The sequence below is a fragment of the Phocoena phocoena genome, chromosome 20 (genome assembly GCF_963924675.1).
Source record: "Phocoena phocoena chromosome 20, mPhoPho1.1, whole genome shotgun sequence".
In the NCBI taxonomy this organism is placed as follows: domain Eukaryota; kingdom Metazoa; phylum Chordata; class Mammalia; order Artiodactyla; family Phocoenidae; genus Phocoena; species Phocoena phocoena.
The window spans coordinates 1,463,771-1,488,956 of NC_089238.1; the positions used below are offsets into that span (position 1 = coordinate 1,463,771).

A 25,186-nucleotide genomic window follows, 5' to 3' on the forward strand; every position below is an offset into this window, starting at 1 on the left:
AAATAAACATATACATATGATTGACCTTCAATGAGGATACAAAAGCAATTCAGTGGAGAAGGTATTTAAATCAGTATCACTGCAGCAACTGGGTATCCATATTTTAAAAAGAACTTCTAGGGCTTCCCTGGTGGCGCAGTGGTTGAGAGTCTGCCTGCTGATGCAGGGGACACGGGTTCGTGCCCCAGTCTGGGAAGATCCCACATGCCATGGAGCGCCTGGGCCCGTGAGCCATGGCCGTTGAGCCTGCACGTCCAGAGCCTGTGCTCCGCAACGGGAGAGGCCACAACAGTGAGAGGCCCACATACAGCAAAAAAAAAAAAAAAAAAAAAAAAAAAAGAACTTCTAAAAATGAACTAAATATGAATCATTTACATCAATTAAAAAAAACTAAACTTTAAAGTTTCAGAAGGAAACATAGAAAAACTTCTGTCTTTAAATTTGGGAAACATTTTTCATTTATTGAAAGAACACCAAAAGCATAAGCAGTAAAAGAATAAATGCACAAGTGAGACTCCATTAAAGCTGAAAACTTTTTCTCTGGAAAAGCTACTGAAATGAGAAGACCAATTCTGGATGAAAATAATGTCAGATATTTCCATTAGAGAACCTTAATCAATAATCCATGAAGAAATGTCAAAACTCAGTAATTAAGATGACAAATCATATAAACAGAAATTTCAAAGAACTATGAATGAAATTATCACATGAAAAACCACTCAACATCATGTCAATAGGGAAATACTAGTTAAAATCACTAGATACCACTATACACCTCTTACATCACTGAAGTTAGAAAGCCTGACCATACCAAGTGTTGATAAGAATGTAAAGAACAGGAACTCACGTTCTGGTGCTTCTAGTAAGACTGTAACAGGATACTACCAGTCTACGAAAGTTTGGCTCCACGTAAGTTAAATTTTCACTTACTCTATGACACCTACTCTATATGCTGCTAGATATTAACTCAAGTGAAGGAAAGCTTAAGTCTGGAGGGCATTTCTCCAGTGTGAACTTTCTTGTTTTTTATGAGCCTGGAGCTGCCTGCAAAGAACTACACTCAAGGTTTTCCTCTAGTATGGATTCCCTGGTGGGCAATAAGACCTCTTCTATAGACAAAGGCTTCTCCACATTCACTGCACATATAAGGCCTTTCTCCAGTGTGGATTCTCTGGTGGACAACAAGACTTCTTCTGTAGACAAAGCCTTCCCCACATTTATTGCATGTGTGAGGCCTTTCTCCAGTGTGGATTCTCTGGTGCTCAAGAAGACTTGTTTTGTAACTGAAAGGCTTGCCACATTCATTGCAATTAAAAGGCTTTTCTCCAGTGTGGACTGTTTGGTGCCGAACAAGTGAATACTTGAGCTTGAAGGCTTTCCCACACTGATTACACTCATAGGGTTTTTCTCCAGTGTGGATTCTCTGGTGCTCAACAAGTTTAATTTTGACCTTGAAAGCTTTCCCACATTCACTGCACTCGTAAGGCCTTTCTGCAGTGTGAACATTTTGGTGTTTACTGAGGGCAGAGCTGCTTGTAAAGAACTTCCCACATTTACACCCATAAGCCTTTTCTCCAGTATGACTTCTCTTATGCACAACAAGACTTCCTTTGTAGACATAGGCTTTTCCACATTCACTGCACATATAAGGCTTTTCTCCGGTGTGGATTCGCTGGTGATCAAGAAGCCTTTTTCTGAAGACGAATGACTTCCCACATTTGCTACACCCATATGGCTTTTCTCCAATATGGATCCTCTGATGCACAAGATTTTTTTTGTAAAGGAAGGGCTTCCCACATTCACTGCTCTTATGAGGATTTTCTCCAGTGTGGACTTTTTGGTGCCTAACAAGTGTATCCTTTTGAAGGAAATCTTTCCCACATTGATTACACTCATAGGGTCTTTCTCCAGTGTGGATTCTCTGGTGCTCAACAAGTTTATGTTTGTGGGCAAACACTTTCCCACAATTAGGGCACTCATGAAGCCTTTTTCCTGTGTGAACCTTCCTATGGTAAGTAAGACTGGAGGTGAGTCTAAAGAACTTCCCGCAGTCACTGCACTCATAAGGTTTTTCACCAGTGTGAACTCTCAGGTGCTCCATGAATTTATACTTCTTACTGAAGGCTTTGCCACATTCATTGCACTCATAATGCCCTTGCCCAGGGTGAGAGACCTCCCTGCTCTGCCTGCTTCTACCTGGGTGCTCTCCATCGTGGGACGGCTGGTGATAGGGAAAGCCCAAGCTGCTTAGGAACGCTTTCTCAACCTCTCCACATGTGAACATATTGTCGGGTAAAAAGACTTTGCAGGTCGTCATAAGCAAGGCTCCATATTCCTCGCTTCTGAGGTGTTTCTCTCCACTGGGCTGCTTCTGGTGATGTTGTAGGTGAGAAGTGAACATTTTCCCACAGGCCCCAGAAAAGGATGGTTTCAGCCCAGAATGCACTCCTTGGTGCTCAGCCAGGTACAAAATATATTTCTCTACCAGGGCACCGGTATCCGAAGTAAGAGTCTTCAGGATAGATGGGTCTGGATTTGGATTCCTGTCTTGTGTCACTAGTTGTACAGAAACACATTGTTCAGAAGCAGCCTCCTCAGTACCTATTGCACACCAACACCCTGAAAGCACAAAAATGCTGATAAACTGTATGGAGACGTTGGTGGTACAGGAGTCTACTACAAATCTGTGCATGACACATGTAGGTATAAGCCCATGGGTTTGTTATTAAAACAAGGGAGGAAGGGTCAAGTGGTAGAAGGGGATACTGTACAATGCTAGGTCTCTGATGGTCACAGAACAGGAAATGTCTCAAACCCACAAGAACACAGGATACCAGGATGTGGCGCCGTGCCGGGAGGAGAGGCTAGAACAACCCACTCCTAGGCAGATGGCTTTCAGCAGGACTTTCTGGTGGTGACAAGGGTCAGCTCTGTAGAATGCGTGTCTCAATCCAGGAAAATGCAATTACACCTGACTATCAGTGTTCAAAGACAACGTAAGTAAACATGTACCTCTCGTGATACATTAAGGATATGCATATACAATATACAAAAGACATCAAATTGGAGAATAGTGCAGACAGGGGGAAAGGAGAGTTTTGGAGGACACTAAGGTGGAAAACAGGAGTCAGAAATCACAGTAGAAATGAAAAGTGGGCAAAGTGTCAAAATGGGGAGAAGTGGAAGAAAGAAATGAAGTATGAGCATGATGATGAGTCTTGACGCTGAAAGAGGAGAGAGCAAAGGATATTTCCCTGTAGGATTAGAACTCATCAATGATATCATGCCTTCCTACAGCTCCTGCTCACCAGGCTCAGGATGCAATTAACCCTCGTCCTATGACTAGAGAGGGGCCTACCTCGTCAGGCACCCAGGGTTGCCTCCACCTCTCAGCTCAGGCTGGGTGACTATGAGCCCTACCAGATCAAACTCCTCAGAGGAAAATAGGGCCATTAGGAGAAAGACACTGGCCCAGAATGAACCAACCAATGACAGATTTCAGGAAAAAAAATGTATCACTAGAAGAACCTTAAGGAGTCTTGCAAAAATAATCTAGGGTTGACCACAAATGCTGACCATGTAAGTGTCTGTAATTCCTGACACAGGCAGTGCAAAAAAAAGGGTTAGAACGTGTGACACGGATCTTGCACACATCTGAACAGTCAACACACCTAGCAGTGGCAAAGCTAAGTGGCATCAGCTGGACAGGCTTCAAGCCTCTGAGACCAAAGGCTTCTGTCAAAGGCTTCAGAGCCTATGGTACAGGGCTGAACACACACAGAGTGGGGGAACGCAGCTCAAGTGCCAGGAAATCGGGGAAGTAAGCAATGTCCAAGGTCCAGGCTCGGAAGGATGGAGTGAGCCATGCAAAAAGAAGGGCAGAATCCCATATGGGGCAACGGTGTGGGAACAGGGGTCCTTACCCAGGGAGGCTATAAGTGACAGGTTCTCCAGCATCACGTCACAGTACAGGAGTCTCTGAGCATCGTTAAGGAGACCCCACTCCTCCTGGGAGAAGGACACAGCCACATCCTCAAAGACCACATGGCCCTGTCATGAGGGGGACAAGTGAGTTCACAGCAGCCTCTGCAACCAGGACCCCCAGGTCATGGTCGTCCACCCCAGTGACCCAGCTCAGAGGACACACCAGGCCCTGATGCCACAGGAACCTGCTAGTGTTACGTCATTCAGTTAAAACAGAGAGGGAGACAAGCAGTCTCACAAGACGCTCTGAGGCTGCCACACAGACCCCCAGCCACTCTCCTCAGAGTTGACTCTCCTAAGATCACACAGATCACACCACACAAAATGACACTTGTGCTCAGCCCCCTGGAGTAAAGCCTGGGGACAAGGGCCCTGAGTCCATGCTCACACTCCCTCCCTCTCCATTGCCCAGCCCTGCAGGGTCACAACCCCCTCACGTGCCCGACCGTGACCCCCACCCCACGCCACGCCACCACCTCGGCCCCAGGCCTTTGGCACCTCATCATGTTCCCCTTGTGCCACCCAGCACTCTGCTTCCCCAGGCCTCTGCAGGACCCGCTACTACAGGTGGTCCCAGCACTGCTTTCCATACCCCCACAAGGCCTTGATCCCTTTTCCCACGTCAGCACCCAGACATTGTGCGGGGTCAGATGCCCAGAGACCTAGTCCTCCACAGTGTCCCACGTGCTGACCCCGCAGCACTCACCCCTTCCTCTCTCTGCTCCTCTCATTCCAAGCCCCGCCCCCCACCCCCCAGCCCAGCCCAAGACCCTGTCCCAGCTGCACTCATCTGCCCTCAGCTGGTCTGCCGTCCAGTCTCACACTCTTCAGGTTCCAACCACAGTCATCACAAAACTTTGAACCTGTGGAGGGGAAACAATGTCCCAGGCCTTACCTGTCATCTGACCTCCATTCCTGCTTTGCTCTGAATCCATACCTTATCCACCCTTTCGAATCCTGTGCCACGACAAGGACTTCCCCTGAGGCCACTTGTGCCCCCCACACACTCATGGTCACTGCACTGCCTCATCTATCTTAGTGATGACAGCCACCCCTGTCCCCGTGCCCACAGAGGTGAGCCAGTCCACGGAGAACACCCTCCCCACCCTACAACTTTCATGGCATGCACACATGACCTGAGGGCCTGGAATCTGACATGGTCCACATGCCATCCACCTGCTAAGGGGTATCTTCAATCCTGAACCCCACCTTCCCTGAACTCCAGGTATGTTTCCAATGGCCAAGTTGACACCTCCTGTGAGACACCCCGGCAATATCTCAGACTCAGCATGGGGACGCGGAACTCTGGAGAGTCCTTCTGTCCATTACTCCTACTTTTGACTTCCTGTCTCAGACACGGTGTCCCCACCATCACTTAGAGGCAAACATCCTGGGGTCATGTCAGACTACTCTCTCTCATCCTGTACAGCAGAAAATCAGGTGTACCACAAATGAGATTGAGAAACTCACCTCCTCTCCTGCTACAGAGCCATTGCCAGGATCTAGCCACAATCGACATTCACCAGGACTGTGCCTTCCACTGGACCCCTGGCTCCTTCGCACCCCCCCCCACCACCACCACCACCGTCTTCTTCCTCTCGGCAGGCAGAGCAGCCTCTTCAGACCCAGCGTCAGATCACTTCCCTCCTCTGTGGCCAACATGGCATGGACCCGCCCCTTCAGGAGAGGCCCAGCCCGTCAGGCTCCCATCCCAGGAATGACTCATGACTTCAGTCTTTATCAGCCCAAGTCATGGGTCCTACAGTTCCCTGAACACTCCCCTCTCAGTTTCATCTCCAGGCTGTGCCCAAGGACATGTCACCACTTGACCTTCTCCACTGGACACATGGGAACACCTCCGTACAACTTCTGGCTTTGATTAATGGTCCTGTGCCTGAGATGATGCCAGGGCCCAGACCTAATGGCCCATAATCCCAGGACAACACTGTCTCCTATATCTGTGTGTCAGGACCAGGGGTAGGGATGACATGTGGGTATGTACAGGGGCTTCTTCCACTTACCTGTCCAGGGACCATAAATGCTGCTGCTACCATGGGAACCTGTGAAAAGAGGGAGTATCTGAGATAAAGGTGATTATGGTGAGGATGTAAAGGCTGAGCTGTTTCTTCCCTTCCTTTTCCTGGACATGAGTCATCTGAGGCTGACCTCTGACCTCAGATCCTCACTCTTCAGAGCTATAGCTTGACAACTCGATAGCCTTAGACAAAGACTCAACGTCCTTGGGACTTCCCTGGCAGTCCAGCTTTTAAGACTTCAATCTTCCACTGCAGGGAGCCCGGGTGCCATCCCTGGTTGGGGAACTAAGATCCCACATGCCGTGGGGCGTGGCAAAAAAACCCCACCCACCCTCGTTGAGTCTCAGTGTCTTCATGAAAATGGCAAAACTTAGGATGTCTATCTCATAATGTGTACATACCAAATGCATTATTACCTCTCCCATGCTAAGATTCAGCTATTACAGAACACAGGATTAAGATTTCTATAAATGTTTTTGAAAATTAGGTTTTTCTTACATGTCTTTCAAGGCTTTCTGAGACAAAGTATCTTTTTTCAACCACCAATTATCTAATTTTATGACACCACCCTGGTGCCCTACAATTCATTCCTATTATTACACTACCTGAAATTAGTAATAGAATCCACTGGTTTAAGGCATCAGGCCCATAAACTGCCCTCTTTTGAGAAGCCAGTTCCGATCCCTGGTCCCCAGGCTACCAGGACTCTGTCCCACTTAGCTACAAATTCAGGGTTTCCCATAAACCCCTCCTCGGTTTTGATAATTTGCTGAAATGACCCGTGAAGTTAGGAAAACACTTCTCTTACATTTTCTGGTTTACTGTAATGTATACAGTTTAGGAACAGTCAAATGGAAGTGACGTCTACGTCAGGGTGGGGGAGGTAGAGGGCAGCAGGGGGTTTCCAGGCCCTTTCAGAACATGCCACCCTCCCAGCACTTCCACCATTTCAATGCGTTCACCAATCTGAAGGAACCTTGAACTTCACTGTTCAGCAGTTTTTATACCTAATCTCCAGCTCCCCTCAGATCCTTGGGAGTTGCCGGGTAGGTCTGGGAGTTGAAACTTCTAATCACTTGTTTTTTCTAGAGAGCAGTCCCATCCTGAGGGTATCTGGAGAATCCACCCTATGTCACTTCATTATAATAAACTTCCACGTGATAAAAAGGGCTAGTTGTGAATAACAAAAAACAGTCCTAATTCCCAGACAATTCTAAGGGGTTCAGAGCTCTATGTGAAGAACTCAAGACAAAACCTAAACATATATATATTATTATAGCACAGATATATATTCTCATTTTAAGCAGTTATTACTTGCTTACACAAGATTAACTTGCTAAATCTATACATTTTTAACCTTGTAGTTTCCTGGGAGAGCTGAGGCACGTGTGCCCTTGACTGGGCCTGGGCTGCTCCACCAGCATGGCTGACCTTTTTCTGACTTCACAAGGAGTCGGCAGTCGGCTGAGTGTTCAGAACAGTGAATCTATACAATCTCAAAACTCCTCCATCTCCATCTCAGGCAAGGCTCCTTACTCCTTATGCCCTTGCTTCCCCAGAAAGCCCTGGAACCACAGGACCCTCTCATCTTCAGGCAGCCTCAGAAAGTCCCACCCAGTTTGCCCTGCCCTCCAGCCCCAGGTCTCTCTACTTTCATCTGAGGTCTCCTTGCACAGAAAAGTGACAAGACTTTCCCTCCTAAATTTGAGTCCAGACATGGCCAGAGTCCAGGACTTAGGCTGTCACCACATGGACATTGCTGAGCTCGCGACCTCCTCCCCCAATTCCAGATTAGGGACTCCAGCAGACCCTGTGTCACAAATTGGCCCCGACTGTTAACTCCTTACTTTTTTTTTGGCTGCCCCACACGACTTGCAGGATCTTACTTAGTTCCCCCACCAGGGGTTGAACCCAGAGCCACAGCAGTGAAAGCACCAAGTGCTAACCACTGGACCACCAGGGAACTCCCTCCCAAATCCAATTTTAATCTCTCCCTGACATGTCTTCCAGATTCTCAGCCAAAAGAAAAACTTTATTGTCCTTTACTCTGTCCTTTTGCTTAGAACAACATTCATTGCCAATTATCTTGCAGATTTATTATGAACCTTATTATTTGTATTCCTTTGTAAAAAATTAATAAACAGAAACCTCAGTTAGAGTTGGCACACCAGAAGGGGGAGCCCTCACTGACCTGAGACAATAATAGTATCCAAAAGGAAGAAGACGACTCTTCTCTCCTGGAAAGGACTCAGGCAACGAAAAGCCATGGACTCTTTGGTGACTATAGCCCTTCTAACTTCCTTCTTTAATCTCTATAAAAGTGTTAGTTCATCATGGCCGCACATCTCAATTGCAATTCCCTGATGATCCCGAAAAAAACTCATCTTTGCAGAAGAAATAGCCAGGAGGCTATTTGTTTCAGGTCAATAACTTCCATAGGCACCACTCTGGTCCAGAAACCAACTTACTCTCTGGAGTGGAATGCACTAGGCTCTCCCAGGTCTCCCCTGCCTCCACCCTCAGCTCCCCCTTCCCAGTCTGTTCTCCCCTGAGCAGCCTCTGAAATACTTTAAAACTAACTCAGTGTGTCTTCCTGATTTATTCACAACCCTCCATGACTTCCAGAATGCCGACGGTTGGCCCAGAAGGGCTCATATGACCCCTCCATAATGCCACGTCTCTGAAGAAGGGACTCCAACCCCAGGTTTCCAGAAAGTTCCCGGCTCTTGTGACTCTCCAAGGATTTGCACGTGCCAAGGCCCCAGCCTTTAACACTCTCCACACGGCCTGTCAGAAATAGGGCCACCACACACGCACACCTAAAGTTCTGGAGACAGGCGCCTGAACCGCAGTGCCCTGAACAGGAGACCCTCATTGGAGGCTTGAGGATTCGGGTCAGGATCTGGGGGACCCAACAATCACCTGGGTCGTGTAAGGTCCCTTGGCCCGGGTGAAAGGAGGCCCGGGGGGTAAGAGTAAACATCGACCAGTATGAGGTAGGAGAGGCATTGGGACATAACGACCTCACCTGTTCTGGGAATCAACAAGAGACTCTAACTTCCTGCCCAGAAAACAATGGGGCTGACGGGAAGGGAAAATGGGCTTACGCCCCACAACAGACCAACCAACACCTGGCCCTGCTGTATCCTCACCAAATAAGGAATTACCCTGTATAGCAAACCACCCCCTCCCCTTGCAAGCCGCCTTCTGCTTTTACTCCAATAAAAATCCCCCTCATCCAGTACTGGGCGCGACTTCTCTGACCCCTTTCTCTCGGACCAGTGAACCTCGCCCGGGAGCGCTCCCTAATAAAGCTCACTTGAAGCTTTCCTCTGTTTCGCGGTGCCGTTTGTTAAGATCCGACCTTACAGGTCGGGTCTTGTAGCGCGCTGGTTGCCGTAGGACCCGTTGAGCGCGGCGGGATAATGGTGGTAACGTGGCCCGAATATTCCGGAAGCAGGTTCCGCATCCCGCTCACTCCCGCGGAGTGTGGACGGCGTCCCCTCGAGCTTTTTCCAGTTTCCGTTACCTGGGCTGCGCCTAGTGATCTAGAGCTTTGGGTCCTGCAAACGCTGCAAACACCCCAAACCGCCGCCAACAGAAAGACACCGGAAGTTCCGTCCCCTTGTATTTCACAATCCCGGAAGAACCTCTGTTTGGGGCCTTCATTGGTGCGGAGAACAAGCCGATCCGCGCACAGTCTTCTAGGTAATGTAGTTCCCCTCAAGCCACCGAGTGCGGTGTGGACTGGACCCACCCCCAACCTGTTTGGGCATTAATGGGCCAAGTAGGTGCGGGAAGGACAAATTAAAAACGCGTCAAGGGATTTCCCTGGCGGCACAGTGGGTAAGACTCCGGGCTTCTACTGCAGTGGGGGCGGGTTCGATCCCTAGTCAGGGAAATAAGATCCCCCAAGGTGCATGGCGCGGCCAGGAAAAAAATGTATTTACAGCATCTGAAATTAAGGGAACCTTGTAAATCGACTATATTTCAAATTAAAAATAAATAAATAAATAAAACACATAAAATTAGACCCAGCAAAGCCTGTATCCATAACATTTATAAAATTCTGCTTTAGCTCGTATTTCTCAGCATAAAACTTTATATAGGAGTAGAAAAAAAATGCATTCCAGTTGTGAAAAGACTGAGACAAGCCACAGTCCTTATTTGTTGTTTTTGTTTCTTTATGAAAATCTTGGAAGAGTTTTCAAGTAAGAAAAATCAATTCAATAAGATTTTGGAATGAAAAAGGGAATTATATGCAACAAAATATCTCGGTGTGCTTCATTATTGTCTAAAATAATAACTACATAAAGTTGGATAACATTAGTCTATCGTTGATACTGTCCACCTCAGTAAACCTGAGAGGCAGTAATCAAGCACAACATATTTACTTGGGATCACAGAATTGCAATTCGGGACACGCATTCAAGTAGCAACCCAAAAGGTATTCTGCTAGGGAGTAAAATACAGGGGATTTTAAATGCAAAGAGAGTTTTGTATTACAGAATTTTAATTGGAATTGGAGACAGAAGCTAGTCTTGGTTGAACAGGATTGTGTACTAAGACTATCACTAGAGGGAAGTAATAGTCCATTAGTGTGACAAGTTGCAAGTGTTATTGCAGAGTCCTTGGAATATTTGCAGGTTGGCTCAGATCAAAAGTTCATGGTTTCACCAGGTGGGGAGGTGCAGGATGTCCACTAATTAATAGCCTCCCAGCTCCACGTTAAAACCCCTTGACATCAGTGATTCCATTTTATTTCACATTCTACAACACTATTAATTTGTCATGCCTTGCAGGAGTTCTCAAAGCAAATATAAAAATTTTCACAGCATATGCACAAACTATATGATAATAGCAGGCTTCTTTTTTTTTTTTTTTTTTGCAGGCTTCTTTTATTTAAAAAAAAATTAAAATTGAAACAAGAAAAAAACCCTTTAAGAAGATATTGAGCTACCTATAATTTTAAAAGAGTTAATATATAAATAATAAATTCAATAAGTACTATTATTTTTTTTAAGTTCTACAAATTAAAAAGAGGAAGATTTAAAACCTGAGAAGGCAATATTCTTTTTTTTTTTGGCCCCACTGCCGGCTTGCATGATCTTAGTTCCCCACATAGGGATTGAACCCAGGCCCACGGCGGAGTCCTAACCACTGGCCCACCAGGGAGCTACTGAAGGCAACATTCTTTTTCTTTTTTTAATTTATTTATTTTATTGATTTACTATATTTGGCTGCACTGGGTCTTCGTTGCTGCGCGCAGACTTTCTCTAGTTGCAGGGAGCGGGGGCTACTCTGTTGCGGTGCACGGGCTTCTCGTTGCGGTGGCTTCCCTTGTTGCGGAGCACGGACTCTGGGCACATGGGCTTTAGTAGTTGCAGCATGTGGGCTCAGTAGTTGTGGCTCACAGGCTTCAGTAGTTGTGGCTCGTGGGCTCTAGGCACGCAGAGTCTGTAGTTGCGGCTCACAGGCTTAGTGGCGCCACAGCATGTAGGATGTTCCCGGACCAGGGATCGAACCCGTGTCCCCTGTATTGGCAGGCAGATTCTTAACCACTGTACCACCAGGGAAGTCCCTAAATTTATTTATTTATTTGTTTATTTATTTATTTTTTCGGTACGCGGGCCTCTCACTGTTGTGGCCTCTCCCGTTGCGGAGCACAGGCTCCGGACACGCAGGCTCAGCAGCCGTGGCTCATGGGCCCAGCCGCCCCGCAGCATGCGGGATCCTCCCGGACCGGGGCAGGAACCCGGGTCCCCTGCATCGGCAGGCGGACTCTCAACCACTGCTCCACCAGGGAAGCCCCCTAAATTTATTTTTAACATAAGCCCCACCATATAATTTTTCCGGCAAATTTGTTCAATATATTATCCTTTCCCCCTTACATGCCTTTGGCAACTTTACAGGAAATAAATTGACATTATTAGGGTTTGTAAATATCTACATTCTCTACGCTTTCCCATTGCTCTAAAGTTAGTGTAGATATACAGTAAATTCTTAAATAAGAAGAAAAATATTTTCATATTTCTTGTTTTCAAAACATCCTTCATTCTGCTCAGCCAGCTGGTAAGTGTCTGTGTCCAGCCCTAACTCAGATCCTAATTCTGTTCCGAATGCCCATCCACCTCCTCAATCCAAAGCGTCCACTTGAATGTCTCAAACACACCATGAACTCATCATGAATAACAGAAATTCATTCCCAATTTCAGTGAATAGTCTTGCCATCCAAACAAGTTTGAAATTCAGATTCATCCTTTGGCCATAATACTCCACACACAATGTTAAGAAATTGTGACAGTATCACATAAGCCTGTTCTGATGTCTGGGTGTCTCTCTTTTGTGTTTGGTTTCCAATGTTATTAGCGTTTCTCTCCAGGTACCAAGTTTCCATGCATCTTTTATCTATTGTATTTTTATCTGTTTTATCTATTGTATCAGCATGCACTGATGTCGTTGATTATTTTATAAGCTGTTGAAACATTCCACCTACTTCTACTGCTATTTCTGCATTTATTAGCTAGAAATCCTCTGTAAAGAAGAGTTTTTCCATAATCTTCCGTTCAGTTACCTCAAAATACAGTTTGTAAAGATCAGGGAGGCAAGAGCTTGATCCCTCAACTCTATTTAGCAATTTTTCAGGATAATTATTTGGACCACTAACATCATGCTCAAACAATAATGAGACGTTTATCTCAGGGATAAGGTGCCCCTGTTGCACACATGCTAAGACTGTGATTGTGGTAGCCACTCTCCTAGTAGGAAAAAGCATTTAGTAAGTGGCTATTCTTTTCAGATAAGTCTCTTATTTTATTTTATTATTTTAAAAAATGTTTATTTATTTATTTAGGCTGTGCCCTGTCTTAGTTGCAGTGCGTGGGATCCTCGTTGTGGCATGTTTAGTTGTGGCATGCGAGATCTTTTTTAGTTGTGGCATGTGGGCTGTTAGTTGCAGCTTGTGGACTCTTAGTTGTGGCATGGGAACTCTTAGTTGTGGCATGCATGGGGGATCTAGTTCCCCGACCAGGGTTCGAACCCAGGCACCCTGCATTGGGAGCACGGAGTACCCACTGGACCACCAGGGAAGTCCATCTTATTTTATTTTATTATTTATTTATTTATTTGGCTGCGCCATGCAGCAAGCAGGATCTTAGTTTCCCTCCCAGGGATCGAGCCCATACCCCCCACATTGGGAGTGCTGAATCTTAAGCACTCGACTGCCAGGGAAGTACCAGATAAGTCTCATATTTTAAAATTAATTTTATCTGTTTTAGTCCATTCGAACTGCTGTAAGAAAACATCATATACTGGGTGGCTTATAATCAACAGGCATTTATTTCTCATAGCTCTGGAGGCTGGAAGTCCAAACTCAAGTTTCCCATGGATTCAGTGTCTGGTGAGAGCCCACTTCCTGTTTCATAGAAAGCCTCCTTTTTCTTGCCATGTCCTCACATTGTAAAAGCAGTGAACTTTCCGGGCCCTCTTTTATAAGGGCACAGTTCCTTTCATGAGGGTAGAGCCCTTCTGACCTAACCACCTACCAAGTATCCTATGTCCTAATATCATGACATTAGGCATAAAGTTTTGAACATAAAAATTGAGGGGAAAACAAACACTGAGACCATAGCAGTATCTATTTCAGGAAATTGAGTTAGAAATATATGGAAAAAATAGTTGGACTTGCTGGGGTTTCAACAGAAACACTGAGATGTACTCATGCAGGAAAGAATTATTTTGTGTGGGAAACAGGCAGAATACCACATCATCTACTTCCTACTTGGCATCCTGACAGATATCATCCATTTCCGCTGTCATGATCTTGGCTTAACTGTTTTTTAATTGTTCCTTGATTGCACATACTGAAGCCTACAAAATTATCTCTGAAGCTTTGAGCTACATAGAGTTGAAGAGCAGTGCAGTTTATTGGGAATTCCCTGGCAGTCCAGTAGTTAGGACTTGGCACTTTCACTGCCATAGCTCCAGGTTTGATCCCTAGTCGGGGAACTAAGATCCCCGAAATCTGTGCAGCCCTGCCAGAAAAAAAAAAAAAACATGCAGTTTGTGACTGAGTGACATTGCAATGTGTGCATTCAGGTTTTCCTTTGTGTTCCTGTTGGCTGAATGCAGTCTACAAAACAATATCTCCCTTTAAAGGGAATACCTCTTCAAAAAACAGAAGGGACAAAATAAAGATGCTTGGATAATAACATATGCTTAAAATTATAATTTATGTCAAAGCACCCTCATTTAAAAAAAATCTACCCTATATTTTCCCAACTTACTTTTGATGAACTTCATCAATTTATTTAAAAGTTTATAGAAAAGATTTCACTACTGTCCATCTTTTTCAGGGACACCAACCTCTTCCTCCCCAACATCCCAGTAATGGCCATGTGTGAAGCCCTTTCTCTCTTGATTCTGAGCAAACATACTGAAACTGAGAAAACTGATTGTAAAACTTCCATCCACATGTATTTGAAAAGGAACAAGATAATGTTTATTAGTTTGCGGCTGTGAGTGAAGGTACTTTGTATCTGAGTGATATCATACCATGTGTTACTCCCCCATATGGTGAAGAGAGAAATAAGTCCCACTTGTGGGGTCTTTATGGAGCACTACAACACAGTTGTGGAAATTGTACCCTTAGAGGCATATAAAGGATTTATTATATTCACAGGTCCTAGAAGAGACTGGCATGCCACCCCACACAGGAGCCATATAGGAGGAGCACCTGGAGAGCATTCTCAACGAAGCAGAAGAGTGGGGCCCCCTAGGTAAGTGCCATTACTGGGGATCAGGGCGGAGTACCCAGGCAGAAGTCATGGGGGGATTTCATTGGTGGGTTGGAATGTCACTAAGTCATGGGAGGACAAGAAGGGGAACTTGAGTTGGGGCCACAGCCTCATCACTCTGGTGTACCCAGTCACCCGGGGTGGGGTGGTGGGGTGGGGATGTGCTCACAGCCAGTCTGTGGGGATGTTGAGGCAGCAGAATACGAACATTAAAAAATTTACAATACAGTATGTCCACTTGTTATGTTCCGAGCATCTTAAATGATAAGATGCAAAAAACACAACAGGGAAATCTGGATCATTCCCCTTAGGAACATCCCATGCCTGGCCTCCTTCATTAGAGCCTCTGCATTTCCTTTGCCAGCTCCTCTCCAGGCCTCTGGGCCCCAGGCTCCGAGAAGAAACAGAGACACCCTCTCCCGGCCGGCTGCAGAACAAGAACTACGCTACCACGTGCGCCACAACCAGAGAAGCCCGCGGGCCCCAACGAAGACGTAGCGCAGAATGAATGAATGAATGAACGAATGAGTGAATAAATAAAATATGTTTTAAAAAAGAACCACACTACCCAGCAGGCTGTGCTTTGCGGGATGGCTGTGAGGGCCGGACTGATGGCGTCACAGAAAAGGGCGGTTACTGGCTCGCGTTGTCAGGGGCGGGACTTCCTGCGCCGGAGGAGCGCGCTTTTCTTTGTGGTGAGGCTGGTGTGTCCCCACCCACTACGAGCTCTTCCCGGGACTTAGGGACGGAGCGGGGAGGACAGCCTGGAGGGCCCACCTATGCCTTTGTGCGACCTGGGGGAGTGTCAGCTAAGCCCGCTGGACCCGCCGGTCTCCGGCGCCCTCACGTGGCCCTACGCTCCCCGCGGTGCGATAGCGGCGCTGGTGACCCCGGCGCAGGTGAGTGGAAGGTGCGCCAGGCCACGCCCGCTCGGACCCCACCCACGTGGCCGAGGCGCGCTGCTGTGCTGGATGGTGGTGTCCTGTGAGTCGTCACCTTGTCCTCCCCAGGGCATTGTTTGTCGGAGCCTCGGGATGGGGTCGCTTGTGCTTCGGGTGGGAATCCAGGTTAGGGGCTTCACACGGAGGGTCCCATTTCTGTCAGTCAGTGAATGGGACGCTGTGTGGTAGGGAGAGATGTGGCTTCTCGAATCCCCCTGACCCCATACCGCTGGCGTGGAAGGACCCGCAGGGAGGAGCGCAGGCCGCACAGTCCGGAGACCTTTCTGTGTGTTGCGGCCCCGCCCCTTCCCGAGTCTAGGACCTTGAGCAGCTTTCCCTGTTGCCCTTGGTCTCTGTTTTGTCGGGCACAAAACAGGAATATTAAAGTTCCTCCAACTGGGTTTGAGGGAACTAGAAAAAGCACATGGGTGACGTGTATCCCCCCGCGTCCAGCACGGTGCAGGGAGCATCGCTCTGATTTTCTTTCCACGGAGGTGCCTCTTGAGCCTCTGTTGATGTTAGAGGCTCGTTCCTGGGAGAATCTGACCCTTGGGCTTCCCAGCTGTGTAACCTCTACAAAGATAAGGGCTGGGGTGAGGAAGAGGCAGGAGTAGCCTGCAGCAGCTTGGGGATTGCAGCCCTGCTAGGACAGAAAGGGTGTCAGGACAGGCAGGGCGCCCAGAAGGCCAAGGAATTTGTCTTTCAGTTTACAGCCAGTCGAACTGGCTTCCCACTGAATCTGTTTTCCTATTTGAAGCTCAGTTACATATGGTAAGTGGTGGTAGTGTGCAGGAGTGTGGTGTCCGTTTGGACATGAAAACACAAGAGGTCCTGGGTAATTCCATAGCCGTGGCCCTGAGTACCCTCATAGTCCTGATCGCTGTCAGGACTTGTCTTATTTGTTAACTTCCCATTCACTTGGCTCCTTCCTCACTTTATATCAGCCTCACTCCAGTGTGCTGTCCTGAAAGAGGCTTTTCGTGGTGCCCTGTCTAAAGCACACTGTAACCTCTTGTCATCTCGCGCTATTTTCTTGACTTTGGAATCTTTGGGTCCCTGTGACATTGTCTTGCTCATTTATTTAGTTGCTTGTTTAGGATCTCTTCCCAGCTGCTGAGCATAAGCACCTGTTGCTGCTCAGGACCTAGAACAACAGCCTGGGCTTATAAAAGGTACTCAACAAACGGTTCAGTGAATGAATGGGTCTCCCCCTCAGGTGCCTGCCTCACACTTATAATAAATACAGTCTTTCTCCCAACTATGTATGGCCCACAGTGCTCTCTCTACTTGATCTGCCCCTTGCTTACCCCCAAGATTTTTTCCCTCCATTTTTCCCTCACTCACCGCACACGGCCAGGCAGTCTTGAACTTGTAAAACTCCTGCCCAGTTTCCAGCTTCAACTTGCACTTCTCTTTGTCTGGGGCCCTGTTCCCATATCTCTGCAGGGCTACCTCTCCCCACCCTTCCTGTGCATCAGTGTCACCTCTTAGGATAGTCTTTTCCTGGCTGTTTTATAATAATTCTGGCTAAGGTACCCCTGCCCCCACCTGCCAATCTTCTGGCAACTCTGTTCCCGCTTTTACTGGATGTTCAATTCCCACTTCTGCTCCTTAAATTTGAGGTTGTGGCTGATTTTCTAGAGCTGCCTGGGGCTCAGACCTCTGGCTGTGACACGGAGGTGATGATGGCATTTACCTCATGGGCCGTGGGAGGATTAGTAAGAGTCACAAAATACATTGAACACGTAACTGTGCCAGGCAGTCCAGCATCTCACATGTAAACATTTTCTCTTTCATTCTCCAAACGGCCTGGTGAAGTGGGACTGATTGTTCTATTGATGCAGAAATCGAGGCTTAGAGAAATGATGGGATGTCCTCCCTGTGGTCGCACTGGCAGGAAGTGTCGAATTCCAGAGTCTTGATTCAAACCCTGGAAGTCTGGCTCCCGAGCAAGGAATCTTATTGTGTAAAGGCCTCAACTTGGGGCAGGTGCACTGTGAGGACCAGGGAGGCTTAGGTGCTATCACTTTACTGTTACCATTGTTGGAATTATCATCATGATCATTTTCCCAGAGCACTTACCATCTCTCCCCAGTCCTCATGGAACACCACTGTCTGTGTCACGGTGACACTGTCTGTGTCATCTCCAGTGACTTCCTTCATGGGAGGCTTTTCTCTCAGCCACAATTGCATTATGTCTCAAGGTTGCATCTGCTTCCCCCTTGAGCCCAACACAGAGCTTGGCGATCCAGAGGCCTCGGTGATTCAAGCCTGGGTCTCTCTGCATCTTCACCAGCAACAGAGTGACAGGGTTGATCCCAGCCAAGTGCACAAGGCCAACACTACTACCTGTGTTTGACTCTCCAGGTGGTGGTGACCTTTAAGAATGTGGCTGTGACCAAGAGGAGTGGGGACAACTTGACATGGACCAGAGGACTCTGTACCAGGAGGTGATGCTGGAGACCTGTGAGCTACTGTTCTCACTGGGTAAGTGCTCAGCTCTCACACCTGTGGGGGACCCCACCCACCTTGTTTCTGGGCTGATCAGGAAGGACAGAGGAGTCACCTTTCCTCCTTCCCACAGGCCCTGCAGTTTTCTGGTCCCTTCTGCCTGGTCTCGCTGTGTCTGTAGCAGTGATTGGTGGGATAGAAACAATGTCCTTCTGAACACCAGCCCCCATCCCAGTGCCCAGCACCCTTGGGCCTCAGTCTGAGGTCCCTGTTCCTGATTCCACAGGAGGGAAGCTGACTGGCCCAGCTTGCTGAGGTCAGGTGCCCCCACAGCCCAGTTAGCAGGGCTGTTCTCAGAAGAAAGGGTGAGTCAGGCAGACCCCTACATGGCATTTGTCATCAGTGCCACCCAGGGATCTTCCTAAACAGCACAATCTTGGTTCAAAGGTCCCTGGTGTCTACATGATCCTCACATGTTTCCTGTGGCCTCGGCAGATTGCTATGTGGCAATACTTGGAGGGCCAGGGAAAGATTCCCCAGGAAGCTGTATAGGCTCTGAATCATCAAACAACAAATAGGACTATTTGTCCCATGGCCTGGATTGATGCGTCCAGGAATCAAGGGGTAGATATGTGAGTGGCACCACTGACAGTTATCCATAGAGAGGCACTAGGGAAAATTTTTGCTTCCTGTCTTCGTGAAGCACTGATTGTGTAGAGGTCTTAGTTGCAAAGGGAAGAGTGCTTTCACTGCTGCAGTAGAATGATTCCGTTGTCCTGGAGAGTAACACTGCCAGTCTGCCACTTTGCACTACTCATGCTTCTGAATCAACAGGAAAAGTAAGAGTTACTGTGCTGGCTCTGGTGATTGAATGTGATTATCAGGTGCAAATTGGACTATACTTCCCACTGGTACTTGCACAAAGGAAGTGTGTGTCTGGAATGCAGAGATCCCTTAAGATGTCTTGTCATGATCTATGGTAAAGTCAATGGAAAACTATCCACAACCTACTTCAGGCAGGACAACTCATGGCCCAGACCCTTCAGGAAAGAATGCTTTGGTCACCCCACCAGGGAATAAAAAATAATCATTCGAGGGCTTCCCTAGTGGCGCAGTGGTTGAGAGTCCGCCTGCCGATGCAGGGGACACAAGTTCGTGTCCCGGTCCGGGAGGATCCCACATGCCGCGGAGTGGCTAGGCCTGTGAGCCATGGCTGCTGAGCCTGCGCGTCCGGAGCCTGCATGCCACAGCGGGAGAGGCCACAACAGTGAGAGGCCCCTGTACCGCAAAAAAAGAAAAGAAAAAAAGACCATTTGAGGTGCTGCTGAGGACAAAAGGAGCATGGAATGGATTGTGGAAGAGCTACATATTAGTTAGCTCATGTGACCATTAACAGAAGTGAGGATAGTAATCAGTAATGTCGTGAGTATTTCTTCCTAATTTTTTTTTTTTTTTCGGTACGTGGGCCTCTCATTGTTGTGGCCTCTCCCGTTGCGGAGCACAGGCTCCGGATGCGCAGACTCAGCGGCCATGGATCACAGGCCCAGCCGCTCCGCGGCATGTGGGATCCTCCCGAACCGGGGCACGAACCCGTGTCCCCTGCATCAGCAGGCGGACTCTCAACCACTGCGCCACCAGGGAAGCTCCAGCCAATATCTTTTTCTTCCTTCTTTCACGCCCTTGTCATTTAACAGATGATGTGTTGACTTCACATCACAGTTTTTAAGTATTGTTAAATTTATATCATAGTATTCAGTTATAGGATATCAAGGAGGAGAGTGAATGTTACCCAGGGAATCTGTCTCCTTTCTGAAGAAAGAGTTATTGTATTTTTGGTTGTACACAGGATAGTTGTATCATGACCTTGTTGTTGTCTTTATTTGGAGATAAGGAGTGGTTTAAGTTTGTATGGTGCCAAGTTGACAAGAGGTGAACTTGTGATGATTAATTTTATATATCAACTTGACTCGGCTGTGATATCTGAATATAGTTCAAATACTATAGATTCAATACTATAGTTCAAATACTAGATTTCATTGTGAAGCTTTTTTTTTAATGGAGTAAATACCTATATTTTTATTTGTAATTTTTAAATTTATAGACCAAACACATGTGCGAAAAGAATGGCCTCAATTTAATGGCATGTTGTCCCTTAAAAAAGTAGAAAAATAAGACAAAGCCAAATTAAGCAAGACTTTGGTTCAGTATTATACTGGAAATTTTAATAAAACTAGACTTCTATTCAATATTGAGATGGAGGTTATTGTCACAATAATGAGGCAATAAAAAGTAAAATTACTCACATTGTTAAGGAAAAAATAAAACTGATCTACGGAGAAAACTCTATGGGATCTCCAAACAAAGCATAACCCAGAATAAACATATACAATGGAATACTACTCAGCCATAAAAAAGAATGAAATTTTGCCATTTGCAACAACATGGATGGACTTGGAGGGTATTATGCTAAGGGAAATAAGTCAGATAGAGAAAGACAAATACTGTATAATATCACTTATATGTGGAATCTTAAAAATACAACAAACTAGTGAATATAACGAAAAAGAAGCTGACTCACAGGTATAGAGAACAAACTAGTGGTTACCTGTGAGGAAAGAGAAGTGGCGAGGGGCCATATAAGGGTAGGGGAATCAGAGGTACAAACTGTGAGGTACAAAATAAGCTACAAGGATATATTGTACAACACAGGGAATATAGCCAATATTCTATAAGTGGAGTACAACCTCTAAAAATTGTGAATCACTATATTGTACTCCTCTAATTTATGTAATATTGTACATCAACTATACTTCAATAAAAAACAAAACATAACATTAACCAAAAGTCCCTGCTAGAACGACTATCTGAAGCTTGAAGAATTCAAGATCCATATAAAAGAAACCATTCTATTTGCAATAGCAATAAACAGTTGAGAACTTCAGATCCCCCCTCCCCGCCCCAAATGTCTGTGTTGAAATGTACCAGGGACTTGTTTTAATCATGCACTGTGAGACATGCAGACATGGAAGTTACTTTGAAGAAGGACACTTACACGGTTCCCTAGAAACAGGAAGCACAGCATGTCATACTGGGCCGCATATGCTGGGCCTCCACCTTCTGCTCAGGAGGCAGTTCAAGAAGAGCATGGCTCACAGCCTTGAAAAATTCTGGCAGACTTTGGGCTTCAGGGGTCATCCCTAGTTGCCACCCAGAAGAGGACCTTCACCCAATCATGAGGCACCTTTATGGCATTGGAGGACTTCCAGTCACCAGAATTGGGACAAATGAATGTCTGTTCTTCATAAATCACCCAGTCTATGGTGTTCTGTTATAGCAGACCTATAAGACTAAGACAGTTTGAAATTTTTCAGTGGGCTCCGTTTTGGAAGGGTGGACCCTAGTTGTCCCGTACCTAGCTCTGGTATAGGTACCAGAGCTAGGTACGGTATAGGGCAGGGAGGATTATTGGTTTGGTGTGTGAGTTTGATAAGGTTATGGTTGGGGGTGTGGGCTCCAGATTGGTCGGTTTGTGTATAATAAGCATGCTTACAGGGGAGGGATTTTTTACCTGCAGGAATTAACTAGCTCTGAGAGGGATAGCCTTGCCAGGAATAAGGCCCCAAAGGCCAGAGTAGGAAAAATACAAAAAAATAAGAAAATATAGTCAATACAATTAAAATTTAGCATACCATCCGATGTAGAAAATACATGCAAGATGGGTAAACAGAATTTTTAAAATTAGAGAAAAAAAATTAAGACCCAAGTAAAAGGAGAGAGATCTCACATTTACGGATTGCAACGCTCAATATTTCCTTCTAAACTGATCTATGTGTTAAGTGAAATCCAAGTCAAAATCTCGGTTAGCTCTATTTTTTTTTTTAATAGAAATTGCGAAGTGGATTCTACAATGAAAATTCAAGTGCAAAGGACCAAGAATAGCCAAACAACCTGGAAACAAGAAAATGCTAGCATAAATACAAATAGATAAATGTAAGGGAATAGGAGGTCTAGAAATAAACATACACACAACTGATCAGTTGTTTTTCAGTGAAGGGACAAAAGCAATTTGGTATAGAAAGAATGATTTGTTAGATCAGTGTGCGGTAGCAGTTGGGTATGCAATTGGGTATGCAAAGAGAACTTATAAGAATTAAATAACTATGGATCATAGACATATATAGAAAAACCTAAAACTGCGAGAGTTACAAAATACTGGGTTGGCCAAAAATGTTGGTTCGGGTTTTTCGGTAGCATCTTACGGGAAAACCTGAACGAACTTTTTGGTCAACCCGATAAAACAGGAACACAGGTTTTGACCTTTTGTGGAAGTCACAAGCCCTACGTCCTCTTCAGTATTGCATGTGCTGACTCTACACCGGTCACACCTTTTTTCTATCTACCTCCTCTCATCCAAAGCCCAACCCCACCTCTCCCACCACAGCCCAAGAGACTCCCAGCTGGCCTCATTTACTCTTGTCTTTTCCATTATGGTTTATTACAAGATATTGAATATAGTTCCCTGTGCTCTACAGTAGGACCTTATTGTTTATCTGTATATAGAGTTTGTATCTGTTTATCCTAAGCTCCTAATTTATCCCTTCCTCCACTCCCTTTCCCTTTTGGTAGCCTTAAGTTTGTTTTCTGTATCTGTGAGTCTGTTTCTTTTTGTTTGTTTGCTTTTTCTTGTAGAATCTTTTATTTCAGTGATTAAAAGAATGCACTAATCGGAAACTATGCTGATTTACATTAGGCATGCACTTCTACCTGAAACTGCTGTTAGTTTTTGAGTGGCCTAAATCTTTATAACTTATTTTTTCATTTAGGCACATCTTTCAATTTTTTTGGACCCCAATATACAGGGTAAGTTAACTTCTTCCTTGTGGCGGTTTAGTATGAGAATTATGTTCACTGGCTAGATTCCTTTAACCAAAGGCCTCTAGACTCTCAGGTTACCTGTACTAGCTCAAGACTGTACTTTATATAGATATTTAAGTGAATCACAGTATAAGGGAGAGAGATAATCTAGAAAGGTGAAATGTACTGTATGAATATTCAATACATCTTTTTTTCCAGCACTGATAGTCAAACACTAGATAAGGAGGGCTACAGTCAAGTACCAAATTACTCTTTCCCCTGCTGCTGCCCTTTCTGAGAGACACAAAGACGTATGTCGCTCTCTCTAGAAATCTGAAACGAATCCACACAAACAACAGATTATTACCTATGTGGTCCCACTATCAAATTATAGAGCAGTTCCCCTATTAAAATTGTAGGGAGCAGTTAATGGGACTATGAGAAAAGCTTCATCCCACATACAGTAATATACATCTAGTAGAATTTTGCATTCATCTGTCATTTGTTTTCCGAAGATTTAGCATTAAAAAACACAACCCCAAACACATTTGACCCTCAAACACCCCCCCCCACAAAAAAAATGGTCTTTGTTCATTCTCAGATGACAGGATGTCCCAAGAGTGACAAAGGTGGGAGCCGATCCCCCACCTTTTCTTCAACCATCCCATCAACTGCTCTTCATTTCTTGAACTACCTTCCTTTTCCAAAGAGGTAATGCTGAAGTCAGTCAGAACAGCTTTCTGAGAAGACTGGCTTGGATTTCTGGGTCTGTTCCAGTCGATTCAAGTTGAATTGGCTTGTATCAATGAAGCGCCCAATGCAGTTCACAAAACAGGCCTCAGCCGGACTGTCCAACTTTGGCCCAGGCTTGTCTGTGCACTTTTCCCAACAAAGTTTCGTCATCTGGTGCACCAGCTGCTGGAAGCGCTGCTTCTGAGTCTCTACGTCCATGAAATGCTGCAGCTGCCAGTCAACCGAGCCCAAACCCACTGTGGAGGAAGATGAGGAGGAATCCATCCCAGCGCGGCCACGCGTGCCGAGACGAACTCCGCACCAACTCACCAACCTTCACGTCTGCTTCTGTTTTGTTTTGTTCGTTAAGATTTTTTAATATTTTATTACCATTTATTTTTGGCTGCATTGGGTTTTCGTTGCTGTGCACGGGCTTTCTCTAGTTGTGGCGAGTGGGGGCTACTCTTTGTTGGGGTGCACGGGCTTCTCATTGCGGTGGCTTCTCTTGTTGCAGAGCACAGGCTCTAGGCGCGCAGGCTTCAGTAGCTGTGTGTGCATGCTCAGTAGCTGTGGTTAGAGGGCTCTAGAGTGCGGGCTCAATAGTTGTGGTGCACGGGCTTAGTTGCTCCGTGGCATGTGGGATCTTCCCAGACCAGGGCTCGAACCCATGTCATTGGCAGGCGGCTTCTTAACCACGGTGCTACCAGGAAGCCCCTGTTTCTGTTTTGTAATAAGTTCACTTGTATCATATTTTAGATTCCATGTATAAGGATATCATATGGTATTTGTCTTTCTCTTTCTGGCTTACTTTGCTTAGTATGATAACCTCTAGGTCCATCCATGTAGCTGCAAATAGCATTATTTCATTCTTTTTTATGGCCGAGTAGTATTCCATTGTGTGTGTGTGTGTGTGTGTGTATGTGTGTGTGTACGTACACACACCACATCTTTATCCTTCCATCTATTGGACATTTATGTAGTTTCCATGTCTTGACTATTGTAAATAGTGCTGCTGTGAACATAGGGGTGCATGTATCTTTTTGAATTAGTGTTTTCTCCAGATGTATGACTAGGAGGGGGATTGCTGGATCATACGGTAACTCTATTTTCAGTTTTATAAGGAACCTCCATACTGTTCTCCATAGTGGCTTTACCAGATTACATACTCACCAACAGCATAGGAGGGTTTTCTTTTCACTACACCCTCTCCAGCATTTATTTGACTTTTTCATGGTGGTCATTCTGGCCAGTGTGCGGTGATATCACATTATAGTTCTGATTTGCATTTCTCTACCAATTAGTGATGTTGAGCATCTTTTTATGTGCCTATTGGCCATCTGTATGTTCTTTGAAGAAAAGTCTATTTAGGTTTCTGTCCATTTTTTTGTTGGGT

The 25,186-nt window shown here is 45.9% G+C and overlaps 1 protein-coding gene and 1 pseudogene across 1 annotated transcript; both read right to left on the minus strand.

Annotated features, from left to right (window-relative positions):
- Positions 1–1,060: 1,060 nt before the first annotated feature.
- Positions 1,061–9,489, minus strand: LOC136140881 (zinc finger protein 419-like). The gene is made up of 6 exons (XM_065899027.1): positions 9,385–9,489; positions 6,006–6,044; positions 3,924–4,050; positions 2,486–2,601; positions 2,032–2,221; positions 1,061–1,779 (listed from the first exon to the last, which is right to left on the minus strand). The coding sequence occupies exons 1-6, from the start codon at positions 9,487–9,489 to the stop codon at positions 1,061–1,063; spliced, it is 1,296 nt and encodes a 431-aa protein (XP_065755099.1).
- Positions 9,490–23,784: 14,295 nt separating this feature from the next.
- On the minus strand, positions 23,785–24,078 carry LOC136141184 (mitochondrial import inner membrane translocase subunit Tim8 A pseudogene; annotated as a pseudogene).
- Positions 24,079–25,186: the final 1,108 nt, after the last annotated feature.

Excerpts from the sequence above, each read along its gene's own strand:
- LOC136140881 (XM_065899027.1), bottom strand. The coding sequence starts at position 9,489 with ATGCGGAACCTGCTTCCGGAATATTCGGGCCACGTTACCACCATTATC. Across the intron at positions 2,602-3,923 it reads GTCACTTATAGCCTCCCTGG|GTACTGAGGAGGCTGCTTCT; the intron begins GTAAGGACCCCT and ends GGTGTGCAATAG. Across the intron at positions 1,780-2,031 it reads CTGCGGGAAGTTCTTTAGAC|ACAAAAAAAATCTTGTGCAT; the intron begins TCACCTCCAGTC and ends AGCCCTTCCTTT.